Source organism: Pieris rapae, chromosome 2, assembly GCF_905147795.1.
Source record: "Pieris rapae chromosome 2, ilPieRapa1.1, whole genome shotgun sequence".
NCBI lineage: Eukaryota > Metazoa > Arthropoda > Insecta > Lepidoptera > Pieridae > Pieris > Pieris rapae.
The window spans coordinates 11,014,878-11,034,512 of record NC_059510.1 but is presented as its reverse complement, the minus strand read 5'-3'; the positions used below and the strand labels follow the sequence as shown (position 1 = coordinate 11,034,512).

The window sequence follows — 19,635 nt, the reverse complement described above, 5'->3', positions numbered from 1 at the left end:
TTTCAATAAATATTTCATTTAATTTTGCTCCGTATCCAATCGTAGAAACCATGGACTGAAGCAAATACATCAGGAAAGTCTTTGCCGCACGGAACTGACCAGGACACGACTCCTATTTGAAGAGTTTTGTTCTTATCATCCTTAATAACGAGTGGACCACCAGAATCACCCTGCATGAGAAATAATGACATTAAAAGGTATCGCTTTACCGGATTGTGCTATATTGATAATTCACACGATAATGTTATTAACATAATCCAGAAATGAAAAAAGGGTTTTGAGCTCAGATCGAATAATTTGCTCATTTATTTATATAGGTATATAGATGATCAGGCATTTTTTTCGATTGCCTCACGATGAAGTTCTCCGTTAATGCAAACTAAACTTCGGAACATTTGAACTACGTATGAGATGATGTGAACCTAAATTTACAAACATTTATTATATATATTTATTATATAATTAAAATATTTGTAGTAAATTTGATAACTTACACGGCATATGCCTTTGTTGTTCGGGCGCTTAACGCAGAGTTGTCCGGCGTCTATGGGTAACAATTTCGGGTAAGGCGAGCTTTGTAATTGTTTTGTGCAGTCGTCATTGCTTATTGTTTCGAATTCGAGCATTTGAAGTGTGTTTGGCACAGTTCGTTTTCTCTGGAATAATCGACATTTATTTTTCAAAGAGAGAATAAAGTGTTTAATTTTTCATAAATAATGTAAGAAAGTAACGTAGCAAGAGGCTGGCATTATTTTGACACACTTTTATTTTTTATTTAGTTTTTTTAATCAATCCATAATATTTTGGCTAAATTAATTGACCTTTACTTGTACTTGTACGAAATAAGGGTCTCAGTGCAGAATATTACAAATAAACTTATAAAACATTTAGTTAATCAAATATAATTAATCCACTCACAATGTCTGTGTATCCCCAGCCAGTCAAGAGACATGTCTTTCCAACGGGTGCCATTTCTTTTAACAACTCAATTGGTTGAACCTTATTGTTAAATTTGAATTTGCCTTCGATCTGTATGATGGCTATGTCATTCTTCACTGTCGGCTTAGAATAATTCTCATGAGGGATCAAATTTTTAATCTGGTAACGGATGCCGCCTTTGTAGATCGAGTGACTGCCAACGACGATTGACAAATCTTTCTTGTCTCTCCTAAAACGTTTTATTTTTAAATCAATAATGTATCATTTTTCTAATTTTCCTGTAAACCAGATAATGGCGCATCATGACTTGTATGCAAGCGTATACGCAGAGGAAGGAGTTTATGTATGAAGTCACTCAACAAAAAATTTACTCACTGGTAAAGGCAATGTGCGGCTGTTAACACGTACTCTTCGTTTAAAATAGACCCTCCGCAACTGTGAAATTCTTCTCTCCCTCTATGACCACGCAATGAAACTTGGTACTTAGCCATGCCTGGAGGGGCATTTTTGCCACCTATTATTCGGCTGTCTCCATCTATAGCTTCCGTTCACCTCACCTGTGAAAGTTCTTTATTTTATTCGGCAACAACTTCGAAACCATCTGCACAGTGTATTAAACTAAACATGAAATTAAAAAAAAAAATTTTTTTGCGGAAAACATAAAAGAAAGAAAGAATTCATGAAATTTAATAGACGCTCCAGAAGGTAGGAAATTAAATAATTCTCATAAAGACTAACATTATCTGGAAACATTAACATAATCAGTTTTTTTTGCAAATTGTGCATTTTATTTATAAAAAACATAAACCCTACGATATTTGAATCTCACATGCTGTCTGAATCGTGTTGTATCTCTCATAAGCCTGCAAAGTATTAAAAAATGAGTCTTACCAAGGATTCCTTGGGACATAAGAAGTAATATTCCAAAATGGAGAAACATTTTCCTCGGAATTCTGTGCTTACTTTGAAGTTTTTAATTTTCTAAGCCATATTTATACTACAAATTCACATCATTTAAGTAATGTAAAAATATGCAAAGACGGAAATTATTTTTTAAAAAACATAATTAATATTAGTAATATTGTTGCTTAATGATATAAATATATACAAAATACCAATTCCCCTTTGCATCTTATAATAATCTTTATTGTTATCTTTACGCGTCCTCTTTTCTTATTTGCTTTAATCTCATTTCATTTATAATTTTGTTTCTTGGGTGCTAGTTTACTGCCGAAATCACGATGGCGGCTCAACGTGACTTACCCTTAGAATCCCTGGCTCAAATTCACTTATTGCCGAGAAGTTTGGCGGGCCTTACGCTCTTCTGCCTCACATAGATAGGGGAGGTTGTAGGCGATTTGGAGAGGCCAAATCGCCTTCACATCAGAGCTGAAGCTGCATGATTCGGAAGCTTTAATGAGTTTTAGTCAAAATCAAAAATGATATAAGTAACACAATGTACACTTATGAACGTCAAAAAAATAAATATGCATTAAATTCTTCTAATTATACATTTACTGACAGTTCTCAAATCGAGGGCGTAAGACGGAAGAGAAGAACTGAGCATTTAAAATCATGGAAATTAATTTAATGCTAGCATCGGCTCTGGATCGACCTCTTGTCATACTGCTGGCTATCCATAATAAGTTTATTATTATTAAAGTTTATAGATAATTGATCAAGGATAATTAAAAAAAAATCCTTACATGAGTTCTAAACTCTTCACTGACATTATACTATTTTTCATCATACAAGTCATTCAATCTTAGCCTCTTCTTGAGTAGATCTGGAGTTGCCCAGTCACAAAGGGTAGGTTTTCCATAACCAAAGAAGCCTTTGGAGTGAACACATCTTTGAATTCATCAAGAAATGATTCAAAAAATGTTATATATATAAATTATTAGGGCAATAGTAACTACGCAATAATGGCATTTTAAATATTAAATTATAAATCTGTCTAACCTAAAATTTCTTTTTTAAATTTACTACTAATGAATAAAAAAATACATTTAAGTAGTTTTTGCATGTAGTTGAAATTCAAATAATAAAGAGGAATTATATTACTAAAGATTTTTTATTAATGTTGCCGTGAATGTTATCCTAGTAGGTACAACCAAATCATTAATTAAATTATATAATTTAAACAGATTAAGCATACGTTTACTTGAACTACAGTTGCCAAGCAAATTTACATTTAACTCCACTAACGATCATTTTTTTCTTAAGTTTTTGCAATTCGTACAAAACTTGCTCTAATATTTTTTCTAAGCTCTCATATTGAGCTGAAGGAGGGCTATACAGTTCAAACAATTTGTATTAAAAACTTGGCGATTGAAAAGAGTGGCGGAAACTTTTTTGCCAGTTCTTCTTACCCGCTCTACGCCTTTGACTTGCGAACTGGTTGTAAATGTAAGTTTACAATTAATTTGATTTTTTTGACGTTCATAAGTGTACATGTTTACTTATATGAATAAAGATATATTTGAGTTTTTTGTTTTATACAAACTAACAATGATAAAATGCTGCAGCTCCACACAAGATACTTCAATGAGGCGTTCCACAGTGGGGCTCATTATGTTATTTATTACTAAACAATATTAATGAGCCACCGTATTTTGCATTTACTCTAAAGAACTACCTACCAATCGGATGATTACAAAAATTGATCATAAGTGCACTTGTTTTCAACTAGTATTCTGTAATACACAATATTATGTCAAAAACAACTCATTTACTTTTCGTACAGAAATTAAACAAAATATTTTTATAAAACGTTTTATTCCGAAATTTACACGTGCGTTAAAAATTGACAAGCACGTGTAATTATTACACATACTACACAAGATGTAATTCACACGTGCTTCTCAATTTTAATAACATGGAAACATGATACAATTATTTTAAATATTTCCCATCAACATCAAGGTTGAGAAGTAATTAGTTTTTGAAAACAATTAAGTTAAACCTGGCAAAAAAACCGATTCGTTTTTATTTTATAACCAGTTATTTAATTTGAAATATCCATTTGTATCATGTATTTCAGGGGGTAATCATTCAGGTTAGTTAATAAAGTTATCAAAACCACCGATGAAGGTTACCACGTATCCCTAAGGGAGTATGTAATAGGATAGTGTGATACCACTATTTCGAAAGCTTAAATTAACACAGTTGTGTCTTCATGTTAGTCGTCTCCAACGTCTCTTACTCGATGTAGAGGTAAAAAATGTGTCCAAAATTATGATGATTGCAAAGACGTGACTAGAAAGCGCTTAACAAATGGCGGAAAATAATACTCCTCCAAAAAAGGTTCTTGTACTAGCAAAAAGCATGGTAAACCTTGCACGTGTACAAATAAATAAAGTTAATTAATTAATATAAAATTATTGTTATAAATAAAGATAATTATTTAATTTAGCTAATTATTCGTTCATTAAAACACTTGTATAAAGAAAGGATTTGATAAGTTTTGGGAATTAGATTGCGGCATTGTCTTCGATGCTGAAAATTGAGCGCACCCAACGTGCCATTCTTAAGATATCCTTCAGAAAACCTTTCCGCTACTCAACTCCAAAATTGTACAGCGAAGCAGGGCTCCTCACTGTAAGACAACTTTATTTAATGGCAATATGCAGGCTTTTTTGGAAACAAACACCCCCTACACCAAATCTAACCAAACGCAAACCTTTATATAAGCAACCTAAAAATCGCACTTTTTTCGCTCAACGCTTTTTCTCCTTCCGAGGCCCATTCATCTTTAACCACTTCATTAAAAATAAAATTATCACTAACATTTCAAAAATCACACTACATACTTTCACTAAAAAACTCAAAAAATATCTTGTTAAGCTGTCCTATACTAATACAGAAAACATTCTTATCGTACAAAAATAGTATAGGTATAAATTTGTTAAGTAAAATTAATTAATTAAGTAACGTTTAGATGTAAAAGGAAGAGACTGGCTGCCCACAACACAGGGAATCCTAGTGTGGGGGCCAGTGCACTCTACTTTATAGAAACAATTAATGTATTTTGTGTCTAATAAAGTTATTTCTTTCTTTCCTTTAGATACTCGTGAGAAACAACGGTAGCATTATGCGACTTAAACTACAAAACAGCAGAAGAAAAGGGTTCTTCCAAGACTTTTTAGGCATAATCGTCAGTTAACTTACGAGTATTTTTTGCGAAAAGATTCATTAAAAATAGAGTTTTGTAAATTCAGTAATTAGTACTCTTCATATGGGTTAGCATATTAAAGTTTTATAAAAATTAAAGTTTACAACGTTACGAAATGTTAGCGATCCCTGAAACATTTTAATCTAGATAATATCTTGATGACAAATAAAATAGGTGTTATGTTAGAACAGGTTAGAGAAAATTATAGAAAGTAATGATTTTATTTTAGCAATGAACATCATTCAAATAGCTTGGATCAACTACAAACAGTAAATTGGCGTAATGCATTTGAACCGAGTATCTCGTATCGAGTATTAGTAATATCGAAATTAAATAGCAGATGCCAACAAACTAATCTATGACATTATTATCTTCAACAATTTAATGGTAGCTTTAATGTAATTGCTTTTGTTCCGAGTAATCTTGTGCCTTGTTGTTTCAAAACTAAATACCTAAAATTCATAGATTAAGTGATTCCCTAATTACTAGTGAATAGATTTTAGTGAATAGATAGAGTAAGAGAGATACTTTGTGCGGTTTTGATTATGACTTTGATAGTACTTTTGTTCCTACCATTACTACAACTTATTCTAATTATTAATTAATATTTATATATAATTAAGAGCCAGTTCCTACCCAGTTTTAATTAAGTGTTTTTTTAACGTAATATATATACAATATATATATATTTGAATTCCTGCAAAGAACGGTAGTGCGTCACATTAATTGTTAGTTTATTTTTTTTAATTATGGCATGTGTGTTTCGTTAATTACATTTCTTTGACGTCATACATCACAACAAATAATTAGTTTCAAACAATTGGGAATTTGAATTGAATATTAAGTAAATGGAAATTTTAAATAATTAAGAAATACCTTGAAACGAAAAAAAAACTCCAAAAATAAATTTAAAAAACCTTAAAAGTTTTTTATTCTAGTTTCCTTTATTTTTCTTAATCCAGGCCACACACGAAAATACTCTCGTGATGACATCGGGAACGCCCACATCGTATGGAGCAAGGCAGAAGGCGATACCCATCGTTTTTTTTTCTTTCATCAGATCTACCTGCAAAATTGCAATTAAATTAGATTAATTTTTTACTCGAACCCAAGACATTTAAGTCTAGATCTTATATTTAGCCTTTTATTTTCAAAAATTGTCTTTCGACACTGTGTTACTAAAGCAACCTACCTAGGCTTTTTTTGGTCATGTAACAAGAAATGCAAAAAGTTAAAAATAACTCATTGTGACTGGAATAAGAAGGCACCAGACCTTGAGGCCCAGGGTCAGAGGGTTTTGCTCTGGCAGATGCTTGCGGAAGATAATTTTCAGAATCTCTTACCCCTCAAATTCCTTCTCTAGCTTTATTGAATGTATGTGCACAACTGAATATCTTCAATTGAAAGGTATTCACGTGCTGATGCCAAACTTTATTACATTTCTACTTTGATATCGTTTTTTGATCTAACGATTTCAGGTTGTTTGGGACTGTGTTTTGGTTCTGAAAAAATACTTTTTATGAGCTGCGCATTTTTAAATAGTACAGTTAAGAGGCGTGAGTTGCTATTATACGACTTTTGTCTAGAGTCGACTTAAAAACAAAGACGAAAGTATTTTATAGTGATTGTAAAGAGTATTAATTCACTGAACGTGCAAAATGCATTGGCCCTAATGTTTCCATACGCTGAGACAAAATGACGGACGTCCAAGTTGTAGGTGTGCAAGGAAATGTAACGAAAACAGTTAGGTAATAAATACTTATAATACAACTAGTGACCCGCCCCAGCTTCGCACGGGTGCAATGCTGATGAAAAGCAGGTTTTTATTATGTATTGTTATTTCCGTCGCTGGAAAGCTCCGATAATATACGCGACATATACCATATAGACTTATACCATCACGGACTTTTCTGTAGACCTTTTCAATGTGTGCAATACTTAGTACATTATTTTGATAAAACTCGTAGGGTTCAGCCTACGTTTGCAACGTAAGCGGAAAAAATGTAAATATTTACGACATCACATTAGAAACCTCAAAAATAACAGTACTTCTCCACTATTTAATGGATGTTATTATATATAATATATATAAACCTTGAATAACTCTATCTATTAAAAAAAGCCGCATCAAAATCGGTTGCATAGTTTCAAAGATTTAAGCATACAAAGGGACATAGGGACAGAGAAAGCGACTTTGTTTTATACTATGTAGTGATTATATCGGTACGAAATTTACGCATAAATTTTATTAATACACTCTAAGCCGAAGGTCTAAACCTGCGTTTACTGCACAAGGTATTATGCGACAGAATTGGCATCAAAATTTCTAATATGTAACTACTAAAGGAACACATCAAACAATTTTTTTTCGATCTCTCTTTCTCTCAATCGGCATCAATCGCTCTCTCCCTTTTCTTCGACAACAACGCAGCAGATCTTTGTAATGTTCCATCCCCAAAAAAAACTCATGCACATAAAGTTTTACTTTAAACCATTGAGGAACGTGTATTTTATATAAAAACTTATGATGCGTTGTTTTTCCATAAGCCAAGCTATTTTAATTATAAAATAAAGAAGGAACAGGACTTGTTTTACAGCATTTTGTTACAGTATAATATATAAGTGCTTTTTTCCCCAACTAAAATGTATTTCTACAGTTAATATCTACAGAAAAAATTTTTGGTCCTCGGGGACGAGAGAAATGACAACTTAAACTAATCAGATTTGAATATTTAATTCAGTAATGTTCCGATTATCATCCTTTTTTGAACGTGAATATAACATAACAGAACATAAATATGAGATCTGATGTTTTATAAAGGCCGCATACCCCCTGCGGCGTATTCAGGTTTGGAATTTAGTTTTTCTGCCGCTTCTCTTGCTAACGTGTTCGCCCTCTCGTTCCCTAGCGTACCAATCTTCGCCTTTACCCAAAAGAGTGTTACATGAGTTCGTCTTCTGCAGCACTCTTCCAGGCTCCGGCGGATCTCGGCTACCTCGGAATCGAGAGATCGTCCACTATCGATCGTTAGTGCTGACCTAGAGTCACTGTATATTTTAGCGTGACGCTTGTTTTTATCTATCGTATAGGTCGCGTTTCGTAGTGCCGTCAATTCAGCTTGAAATACTGTTCAGTGGGGCTCCATTTTTATATTCTTTCTATTTATTTCTATTCCATCTTCTCATTCCGTCCAAGCGGTGCCCACTCCTATATTTGTTTTGTTGCCGTCCGTATAGATTTGTGAGCCACTGTGGCGATTTCTTCTTGATTTGTGGGATCACGGATCCAGAAGAAATTTAAAAAAATCGGATTATAACCTGCAGCTAAGTTTCATCATCGAAGGTCGAGGCAGAATACGAAATTCCACCCGTATCACCTCGACGTCCGCCGTTCCACAACTGCGCGTTTTTGAAAGCAGTTTTTGCCGCGCACCACCACTTTGTGGAAACAGCTGCCCACTGAAGTATTTCCGAACCAATTCGACTTAAAGCCCTTCAAGAAAAGAGCGTACCAATTCTTAAAAGGCCGGCAATGCACTCGCGAGCCTTCTAGCATTGAGACTTTTGGCATGGGCGGCGGTATCAATTAACTTCAGGTAAGCCTTCTGCCCGTTATCCCCCTGTTCTATAAAAACAAATATTTAGCCGTGGGTGTCATACTCAGAAGAAGTGCAAATTTACATGACTTATATTTATTGAAATGGCGCTTAAAAACTAAATTCAAATCTTTGTAGATAGACATTTATAGTAAAGAAATTGTCCTTGAATATAATTCTAACTAACTCGGCTATTGCCATTGAGACAGTAATGTATGTAGATATATGTATTGAAAATAAATATGGTAATTGATCTAGAAATTATGATAAATAACTATTGTAATTTAAACATAAATTTTTGATTACTTGTTTGTACTGTCTCTGACGAGTATGAAGTTAAAAATGTTACTTTATTTTACGTTGCTGGCATCGATTGGACTAACTTGGGGTAAGTAACATACTTTTCGTGTATGGAGAAATATTAATTTTTAGGTTATGTCAGATATATTTGGCATTTTTTCATCGAAATTGTGAGGATAAGTTGTGAAGTATGAATAAGTCAGACAAAAATTTATTGGGAATGGAATTAAGTAAATGTGTTGTGTATTGTAAATAAATAAAAATCATTGAGCCTTATTTTCCATGAAACATTTATCCATCTTACTAAAGTTACACATACTAAATGTTATTTTATTCAATACGCATAGAGTAAAGGCCACCTGCAATCCATCCATCCTGGATCCATCATTTCAGCATTGTTTTCCTCCAACTTCTTCTGTTCCCCACCATCTATCTTAAGCTCATTGAACCACCGTGAGACCTCTTTTTTCCCTGACCTTTTCTAACTTTTTACGAATCACTACCAACAACCTCGTTGGTAAATCTGCCATTGTTCCTGCGAGCGGTGTCCATCCCATTTTGCCATGGGATACCGCATGAATTACTATTGTTTTCATTCCTATTTGTGTATTTATTAAGTTGTTCTTTAGTTTTCAATTAAGTAGGTAGCGAGAACCATTAAACACTCTTATAAATAAAAATTTCTAATTACAAATATTAAGGAAAAGTAAGAACATTAATTTCTTTGATAACGAGTCATGTGCTTTCATGTAATTAATTTTATTGGTTTTTATCATTTTGTATTAATTGTCTTTTTCATTTAATCACTTTTATTATAACCGTCAGAATTAAATGAACATTTTATTGCCATGTTTCTTTTTGAGATATACGTTTTCATTATATTATTTAATTCCTCCTCTGGTAAGTGTATTATAATTTTTGGTAAATTTGTCGAAGCACGGCTCCAATTTCTTTCTGAGTATTTAAATCACTCTGCAATGGGGTACCATGCAATAATGTGGTGCACTTATTCTTTAACCCAACAGAGACTTAAACATCATGTAATGAATTAAAGATGATACCATTTTTGGCTAATCTTAACTAACCATAAACGCTACTTAGAAAAAAAAATCTAACGTAACGTAACACTCACTGGGAACTGGGCCTACTTAATGTTACTTGGGGTACCATCCATGTCGTAACGATACGAAACATTTACCTGTTTAATGGCGTAATCTAATATAAAATTCTCGTGTTCAACAACCCCAAAATAATCGTACCCATTCTCCTCCGAAACGGCCGATTCTTATGAGTAAGTAAGTCTGAGAATCGACTACTACCTATATTTCAACCCTCTAAGTGATGGAGGGTCCACCCCTGAACTCTTATTTTTTAGTTTTTTTTCTGTTTTATGATAAAGCAAAAAAAAATACATACAACCCTTAATTTTAATTGTAAACTTATACGACGTTTGAGGTTTTTTTAGAGAAAAACTCAAAGAACAACCTACAAAAATTTCATTCCGGAAATCCAAATAGTCTCTGTGGTAGCATACGCTTCCTGTCGCGACCACTTAATTGTTCAGAGATACCCAAAGGCCACGGCTCCAAGTAGAATATTGTATTTTTAGTTAATATTACTGTTATAGTTTTAAAGATTTATTCGTCTATATGTTGTGTCAATTGATGCGTATTAGGTTGTTTTATTCATCATGTTCTTCCTAAGATATCTGTATTTTCATCATTTTCATAATTTGATATACTATAAGTTTTTTTTTATAGAACAGGGGGCAAACGGGCAGGAGGCTCACCTGATGTTAAGTGATACCGCCTCCCATGGATACTCTCAATGCCAGAGGGCATTAAAAGTAACACAAGTACTATAATAAATGTTACAATAAAATACCTTGTGACATATTAAAACTAATTTTACGGATTGTCTTTTTAAAGTACACTGCAACCAAGCTTATTACAAATTAGAGGATATACATTTTTTCTTATATTTAGACGCTACTTATGCAGCGAAATACATATGGACGGTCCAACAATTTGTCCCCGAGACAACTACATAATCTGTATCATCAAATTCGTGTATATAATTTTAAAGTCCAAGCCAAATCATTTGGTTGCTGATGAAATTTTGCATATTTTTGTAACTTTTTATTCGATAATACGATAAACTGTAGTTATTTTATTTATATCTCATTCACTGTTTTATACTCCATTTTGTAACTAAAATCATCTTTATATTTTATTTTTTATTTAACGTTCAAAAGTGTCATTTTAGGTCTTATTGGACTGAATGATTTTACTTTGAAAAAATGGCGAGCATCTTTGAAAATAATAATATTGTATCAATTTAATGAGTAATATAATTAAATAAATATTAATTATTTTAGGTCTAAAGCTTGGGATTGATGCTAAACCCAAAATTCTGGGAGGTGATGACGCACCAGATGGCGCTATAAAATATCAGGTGTCCCTCCAAAATTTGGGTAGCCACTTTTGTGGTGGATCCATCATAGATAAAAAATGGGTGGTAACTGCTGCTCACTGTATGGTTTAGTAAGTTCAACGAAATAATCAACTTATTATAACTAATTATGTAGCGCAGAAAATAAATCAAAGCATAGAAAAGCATTAAAATAAAAGAAACCTGTGTATACTTATATATAATTACTAGCGGACCCGACAGACGTTGTCCTGTCTACAGGACTTTAATTTGAAAATTTCAAACTTTTTTTAATAAGCTAAAACATTCTGGACCATTTTGATGAAAATTATTATTCAAATGTTATGACAATATCTAACGATACAGCACATGGTCTACAATAACACAATGATAACAAAACTTTTTTTTAATTTGATCGCAGCTCTAACGGTCGGTACAGACTAAAATTAAAATTCGAATATTATTTAAAATTTGACACTGCGATGGTAGCGCCGTCTGTCGGATCCAATGTAAAACATTCCAAAATCAACAACTACTAATAAATTAAAAATTAATTAAAAAAACATTGTCCAGCGGACAAAATTGTGAATCAAAACCATTCCCAGATCCCCTTGAGCACACACAAAAAATTTCGTCAAAATCGGTCCAGTCGTTTGAGAGAAGTTCAGTGACATACACACTCACACAATAATTATATATATAAAGATGTACACGCGTTAGATAACATCTTTGACGTTAAAAGATAAATATATTTTCCAAAATTTTTATATCTCGCCATATTTTACGTTTATAGAAAAAGGACAGTAGAAAAAACTGAAATGATCACTATAGCAAAACATCACCAAACCGACACCCTGATGTCGGATAGGTCGTAATATCGTGATTGTATCGTCTCGCGAGACCGCGAAAGAGGTACTTTTTCATTCCCACCACCATACAGGATACTATGATTCTAAAATACTTTTTTCCAATATTTTGTTAAACACAACCCATGAGCATTTTTATCGAAATTTTTGAATTTACAGTCGTCCAAGCAAATCTTTCAAAGTTGTAGTGGGAATCAATAAACTGTCTGACATGGGTAAAGAATATACACCAGATAAAGTGATAATCCACGAAAAGTATGACAAGAAACTTTTTACAAATGATATAAGCCTTATAAAAATCGAGCCTGGAATAGAACTTAATGATAGAGTGAACCCAGTGGATTTGCCTACTACTAACATCAATTCAGGAGCAACTCTGACATTAACAGGATGGGGCAGGATTAGTGTAAGTTAAAATACATCACTCAATCTATGTTCAAATCTTCTGGATTTTTAATTTTTTACCAATTTGTAATTGGGAACAGTGTTGGCCTAGTGGCTTCAGCGACTGACTCTCTTACCTATGGTCTTAGTTTCGATCCCCGGATGTGCACCGATGGACTTTCTATGTACGCATTTAACATTTGCTCGAACGGTGAAGGAAAACATCGTGAATAAACCGACATGTCTTAGACCCAAATAGTCAACGACGTGTGTTAGGCACTGGAGACTAATCACCTACTTGCTTATTTTTAAATATGATCATGAATGAGATTCAGAAATCTGAGGACAAGACCAAAAAGAGATTGTAGCGCCATTGATTTATTTATTTTATATATCCATATATTGCCTTATTGCTTGAGCGATGAATAAAATTTCACCAATTCTTCTTTATTTTTTTGTAAAATCGTGACTAACATAAGGTTGTCCCGGGATAGGCTATCCGACATGTTGCTAGAGCAGAGATTGCATCGGGAAAAATTCAGTCATAAAATAGTCAAATATCTCGCTAAGACAAATAGCACCAGGTTTCCACCAGGAGCCTGGTCCTATTTGTCGCACTCGCACATCAATATCATGATGATATTTATGAAGTAGTTATCACCAGGGCACGGTTGGAGATGCCAACCCTTTTAAGTAAATAAAGTCCATTTTTAGGAAAAGGCTCTTGACAATCTAGCTTCTCAGCCTGATAGACTACTATTCTGTGTACCTAAATAAAGTTAAATATATAATATTTCCGAACCAATTGGACTAAGGATTCCTCAAGAAAAGATCGTACCAACGTGAGCGTTCGGAAGCAGCAGTATCTTAGCAGAGCGTCCTGCCGGTTTGCGTCCTGCTATAAAAAAATGCTTATTGCTATTGTACTATTAAATCGATCGATTCGGATTAATATTATAAAGCACTTATTGATTATCAATGAGTATCTGCAATATCTAAGCTGGCGATATCTTTCTAACATAAAGTGAAATGATTACAGAGCGATGGTCCACTACCAAATAAACTTCAGATTGTTGAAGTAAATGCAATATCCGTTAAAGAATGCAAGATAAAGTATAAATTATACAAACAGCCGATTTTGCGTTCAAATCTTTGCACACGCGCGCCACCTCGAGAGGGAAGCTGTCAGGTAATAGTAATTACACAACGTTCTTCGCTCGTCATATTGTGATAACTATTTATGTTACCTAAATTATTGACATAAGTCTGGGAGTTTTTCACGTCATAGTTGGCACACTTCAACATAGCCACCGTCATCAATAGAATTCAGGTTTTGAATGCCAGAATGTTTCGAGTCAAAGCAACGCATTCGTAGAGCTGTCTGCCGTCTGTCTGTCTATTTTATAAATAATGTTGTTAATAAGTGATATTTACCAAGCCTTTATCGAATTTGATTTTGGAATAAAAAAAATAGTATTATGATATATTATAGACAAAATATTCCTACGTGCTGTTAAATATAATGAAAAAATCGAATATATTTGAGTTTTTGACAACCACACTTTCACAGGGAGATTCCGGCGGTCCTTTAGTAAATAATGGAACTATTGCTGCCCTGGTTTCCTGGGGGACAAGAAGCTGTGGTCACAGCAGAGTGCATCCCGATGTCAACACTAGAGTCTACTCTTTCGTTGATTGGATAAAAAATACAATGAGCAAGAATTAAAATGAATAAATATTTGCATTGAGTACAGACGTCTTTTAGTTCCCATATATAGTTAGTAGTTAATAAGATAGCCTAAATCTAGTTCAATTTAAGCCCAATAAGACAGAAGTTTTTCCATTGTCGTTACTTCTCTTTTGGATAATAATTTAAGAAGAGTCAGATATATCGGTTCGAATCCACGACCAATCCCTTTCTGAGCTGCATCTATCCCTTGGTGTAGAGATGTGGGTTTCCGTGGATTTGCAGTGGTTTTTGAAAAGCCAATAACAATTATAAATTTATAGCTAAAATTTCATGTGACATGTCATTACATTAACACTACGGCTTCAAAGTATCCCGCCCAATCTCTGTAATTTTGAATAGAAGTAATACATATTTATAGTAGTTCTTTTTATTAAGAATGTAAGTGTTTTTTTTCTTGTTGCTATAAACAGAAAGAATAATCATAATCAGTAAAGAAAATCGCCATCACCGAAGGCGATCAACTTCCGATCCACATTAGACCTGTAAAGTTTATCGTACGAACGAACGATAAATACATATTTCGACAGACACGCCTCAAATAAAACACTGCTCCTGACAATTCAAGTAGCGATTGGATCCAAAAATATGAATCGTACTTAAAATGCGGGCAATTATTTATAACGAATAAAATTATCATCAATATCTGTTTTATAAATGAAAGATAATTTTATTTCAAATGATATTTTATTTGATCAGTTCTATTATTAATTATTTTTTAATTCATTTCATTTTGTTCTGAATCCAATCGTAGTAACCATGGACTGAAGCAAATACATCAGGATATTCTTTGGCACAGGAAACTCCCCAGGACACGACTCCTATTTGAAGAGTTTTGTTCTTATCGTCCTGAATGACAAGAGGACCACCGGAATCGCCCTGCATGAGAGATATTAATATTAAAAGATATTGATTTACAGGAATGTACTATATTGTTGATGCACACTTATTGATATTCTTATTAATGACAACAATCCAGAAGTGTATTGATTGTAGGCTTTGGCCTCAGATCGAAAAATTTCATCGCTTTTTTGTTTTTGAAGATGATCAGTCTTCTTTCCATCAGGATAAGAAATCATGATCACGATGTTTTAACTTTACCCTACGAGTATTAAATGCAATCAAAGAATATGAAACTTTTGAATACATTCACCATTCTAGGTACTATGATTATTATGACCTACTTTTTAAAACCATATTAATAAAGCTCGATAGTAACGTAAAACTATCAACAATTAAAAATATTGTAGCACATTTCATTACTTACATGGCATGCACCTTTGTTGTTCGGACGCTTAACGCAGAGTTGTCCGGCGTCTACGGGCACTAAATCCGGGTAAGGCGAGCGTTTTAATTGTTTAGTGCAGTCATCATTGCTTATTGTTTCGAACTCCAACATTTGAAGATTATTTGGTACAGTACTCCGATCCTTTAACAATTGTTAGTTTTTTAATTTTATATAAAACAATATGTTTAAAATAAATTCTTAATTTTTTTTAAACATATTGTTTGGCATATTTCTACAAGTGCCCATGTGCAATAATTACTCATTTGACTCGTTCGGTTGTTTAGGAATTGAGTTGAACAACAGCCCGAAATGGGATGGTCGAGTCAGAGTAGGGAATAGATATAAAACAGGCGCACGGGCCATTTCATTAACAAGTTACACTTACATAGCAATTAACATCTAACACAATTAATTTTTGTATATGAGTCCTTAATATTGAGCAAAAATAGAATCCTCTATTATTTAAAGCACACAGTAATAGAACACTAATATTTTTCCCAAAACATTAAAAATTAAATATATTAATCTTACTTACATAATCCGTGTATCCCCAGCCAGTCAAGAGACATTTCTTTCCAACGGGTGCCATTTCTTTTAATAACTCAATGGGTTGAATCTTATCGCTGTATTTGATTTTACCTTCGATCTGTATGATGCCTATATCAAGTGGATCAGAATACTCCTCATGAGGGATCAATTTCTTAATCTTGTATCGGTCGCCGCCTTTATCAATCGTGTGAGTGCCAACGACTATTGACATATCTTTCATGTCTGTCCTAAAAGTTTTTGAAAATAAATAAACTATTATTATAGTTTATTAAACTCATATATGCAACTAACTAATATATTAATAGAAAAGAAAAATCTACTTACTCATAAATGCAATGAGCTGCAGTTAACACGTACTCTTCGTTTAAAATGGACCCTCCGCAACTGTGCCATTCTTGGTTTCCACTACGAACACGAATTGAAATTTGGTAAGTAGCCATGCCTGGAGTGGCATCTTTGCCACCTATTATTCGGCTGTCTCAATCTATAGCTTCCGAAACCTTCACTTCGCCTGTGAAAGAATTATATTTTATTCGGCTACGATTCGTGCGTGTAGGTTTAATATTCTGTGCACGTGAAACGGCATAACAAAGTAACAAAAGAAAGAATTCATTGTTGTCAAGATGTTGCAGATAGTGTGAAATTAAATAATTCTCATAGAGATTAAAATTCTTTCGAAATAGTACCATCATCGGTTACGACAACAAACGAGTCGTGTCTGTATCCATCGTAAAACTATACAGAATTGGGTAGAATTAAAAAAAAAGAAATTTATCTTACCAAAAAGTCCCTGGGACAGAAGAAGTAATATTACAAAATGTAGAAACATTTTCCTTGGAGGCCTGTCCTTGCTTTGAAATTTCTCATTTTCAACAGAATATTTATACCTACTAAAAATCTACATAATTAAATGGAAAAATATGTAAAATACGTAAATTAAAAAAAATGGTTTTTGTGTTTTATGATATAGATAAATATTATTGAATTGTATGTGTGTTACCCGAACGTTTATTCATACATTGTGGTAGTGATGCTGCTGGTATTTTAACGTCGAAGTCGCATGTAGTCGCCAGCCTTATCCTTTGGGCTATGGTGAAGAGCTCCAGGTTGTGGCGGAGATCGTCGTTCCTCACGTAAAATGGCACATCGGTCGCGGTTCTCATGGATCTCGACTGCAGGCACTCGCGGTTACCAGCACTTGATAAGGAGAGCTGACTTCGAGTTTAGTCTTTCCAGCTCAAAGCGATAACAGTTATGACATCATTCCAACGAAGACCAAACGAAGCAATGTAGAGAGCAGCTCGTCCGCATTGTAGCTTTTAAATATAAAGTCGTCTCTCGTACAAATAATAGGTTCGTTACGTATACTACCGTTACGGTTACTTGAGCAATTTATGTAGAGATATTTTAAAAACTATCAATAATTATATAATAAAAAGTGATTGTGTAGTTTAAATAAGTAAAGAGAAAAACCACACGTTTTAGAAATATCATTCATTTATAAAATATGATTATTAACATAGATGTTAATTTTCTCTTTTTTGTTTTTTACCAAAACCTCATGAATTAATTAGGTATCTTTCTTGTAATTAGTTAATGTTTAATTAACTAGCTTATTTATTGTTATTGTGCGTATTAATTACATAGCCTTGAAGTAGTTTCTTGATAGCCATAATTTGTTTTTAATATTTTTTGTTTTTATAATGAATTTATTTTAAAATTGTTTTATTTTTTCACTGGTACGGAAGGAGGACGCGACGGTCCTGTAGGTTAGTGTATTGTGTAACTAAGCAACATATGTCAGTATTATATTACAAAAAGGTTTTCTTTCCCGGACGAATGTCTGGGGTAGAACGACTTTAAATATTGGCACTTTTCACAAGGACAAAAGGACAAAAGGACCCTTTCTAGGCCTGCACGGTTTGTGCGTCAGCCATGTACAAAAGTTAGGAAGTGCATTATTAGGTTTATTGGATAGGAAATTAGTACGGAATTTGGAAAAGGATCAGATACATTTTATTATAAGTACGTATATACATAAAACATAGGTTATAATTTTATATTGTTAAGAAAAATGAAACTGGCTAAAATTTTATATATACATCAATATTTATATTAGATAAAAGGACAGAAATAGAAGTAGGAAAAGGAATATTTATGGATAAAAGCGAGGAAATAAAAGCGGAACGGTCATGTCTATTACAGGCAAAAAATATATGGTTAAAATCCCCAACGTCATTGCCACACTCACATGTGTCGTCAGGCAAAAGGTTAAGTATAAGTGTCGAAGTAATATCTTTACCAAGCGTCAAAGTAGAAAACCATGGTTTAGGAGGTATATCCCCCTGAATCATGTTGTAATACCGTCCTTTCCTCTGGGATGTCACATTTATAAATGCTCTTATGTCCACCCGTTACTACCGCCTGCCTTCTATTAGTTACAAGCGATTTGATCCATCCGTATAGATCCCCACGAATTCCTAGCGCTAATAGCTTATGGAGGAGAATGACATGATCGACCCGATTGGAAGCTATTTCTTTCATGGTTTCATCAATTTGTTGTCCTTCGTCCATCCCCTTTAATATGTAAATAATGCAATGTAATATGCTGCTGCTGTGGTAGTTTTCTTTGGATAAGAGGACTTAACGTTTTATTAACTAATTTGTTATTTTTAATATTCTTAACCTAATTTTGTTTATAGTTTTCTACGATTTGTCTTTTATGTATTTATCTTTCATAAAAGGTGTACGATTAGTTGGATGGAACATTTTTGTCGCGGACCGCACATTGACCGTGTTAGTCGTACTTTCATTGACTGCTAAGCACTTATGAAAAAACATATTTTCAGAAATAGAGAATCAGAACGCGTATACTATACGAACTAGTATAATACAGTCTATCATTATTAAGACTTGCCACGCACTCACGAAGATTAAGTGTTTTAGTTCTATAGTCAAATCAATACTTATCACATCATCTCTAAGACCCAAGATGGTTTACCTTCTTGTAAAATAAGATTGATCTTTGTTCATTCTTTAACACAGATACAATTTGAAGCGCGGCTGTATTGTTACGTTTTAATAGTGCTATAAACGTAAATATAATATTGCATACTTTTATTGAATCACAAAGGCGTTCGAATGCAGTATTAAATAAATTTCAGGGTGAGTCTGGCGGACCTCTAGTGAGGAATGGAAAACAAGTGGGCATAGTATCCTGGGGGATACAGTGCGCTCGATGCTTAACTGACGTATTTGTATATACTACGACTGGATAAATGAGTGTATACAATAAATGAAATTCTTGATGCATAGCGCCTAAACATATTCATTACGAACTACACAGCAGATGTCATATCTAC

General features: G+C 33.4%; 3 protein-coding genes across 5 annotated transcripts; 1 reads left to right on the top strand and 2 right to left on the bottom strand.

The window, feature by feature from the left end:
• Positions 1–14: 14 nt before the first annotated feature.
• On the bottom strand, positions 15–1,477 carry LOC110999826 (chymotrypsin-2-like). Its single transcript, XM_022269062.2, has 4 exons — positions 1,315–1,477; positions 919–1,168; positions 495–656; positions 15–170 (listed from the first exon to the last, which is right to left on the bottom strand). The coding sequence occupies exons 1-4, from the start codon at positions 1,428–1,430 to the stop codon at positions 15–17; spliced, it is 684 nt and encodes a 227-aa protein (XP_022124754.2). The 5' UTR covers positions 1,431–1,477.
• Positions 1,478–9,030: 7,553 nt separating this feature from the next.
• Positions 9,031–14,432, top strand: LOC123689815 (chymotrypsin-2-like). 2 transcript variants are annotated; one of them, XM_045631461.1, is made up of 5 exons: positions 9,031–9,097; positions 11,387–11,552; positions 12,465–12,711; positions 13,729–13,878; positions 14,260–14,432. In XM_045631461.1, the coding sequence occupies exons 1-5, from the start codon at positions 9,040–9,042 to the stop codon at positions 14,413–14,415; spliced, it is 777 nt and encodes a 258-aa protein (XP_045487417.1). In that variant the 5' UTR covers positions 9,031–9,039; the 3' UTR covers positions 14,416–14,432. The 2 variants fall into 2 exon arrangements, with proteins under 2 accessions (XP_045487417.1, XP_045487418.1); XM_045631462.1 differs by lacking the exon at positions 9,031–9,097 and adding an exon at positions 9,806–9,909.
• Positions 14,433–15,138: 706 nt separating this feature from the next.
• On the bottom strand, positions 15,139–18,328 carry LOC123689831 (chymotrypsin-1-like). Of its 2 annotated transcripts, none has more exons than XM_045631505.1 (5): positions 17,054–18,328; positions 16,598–16,784; positions 16,260–16,500; positions 15,704–15,865; positions 15,139–15,315 (listed from the first exon to the last, which is right to left on the bottom strand). In XM_045631505.1, the coding sequence occupies exons 2-5, from the start codon at positions 16,711–16,713 to the stop codon at positions 15,160–15,162; spliced, it is 675 nt and encodes a 224-aa protein (XP_045487461.1). In that variant the 5' UTR covers positions 16,714–16,784; positions 17,054–18,328; the 3' UTR covers positions 15,139–15,159. The 2 variants fall into 2 exon arrangements, with proteins under 2 accessions (XP_045487461.1, XP_045487466.1); XM_045631510.1 differs by having other exon boundaries at positions 17,292–18,328.
• Positions 18,329–19,635: the final 1,307 nt, after the last annotated feature.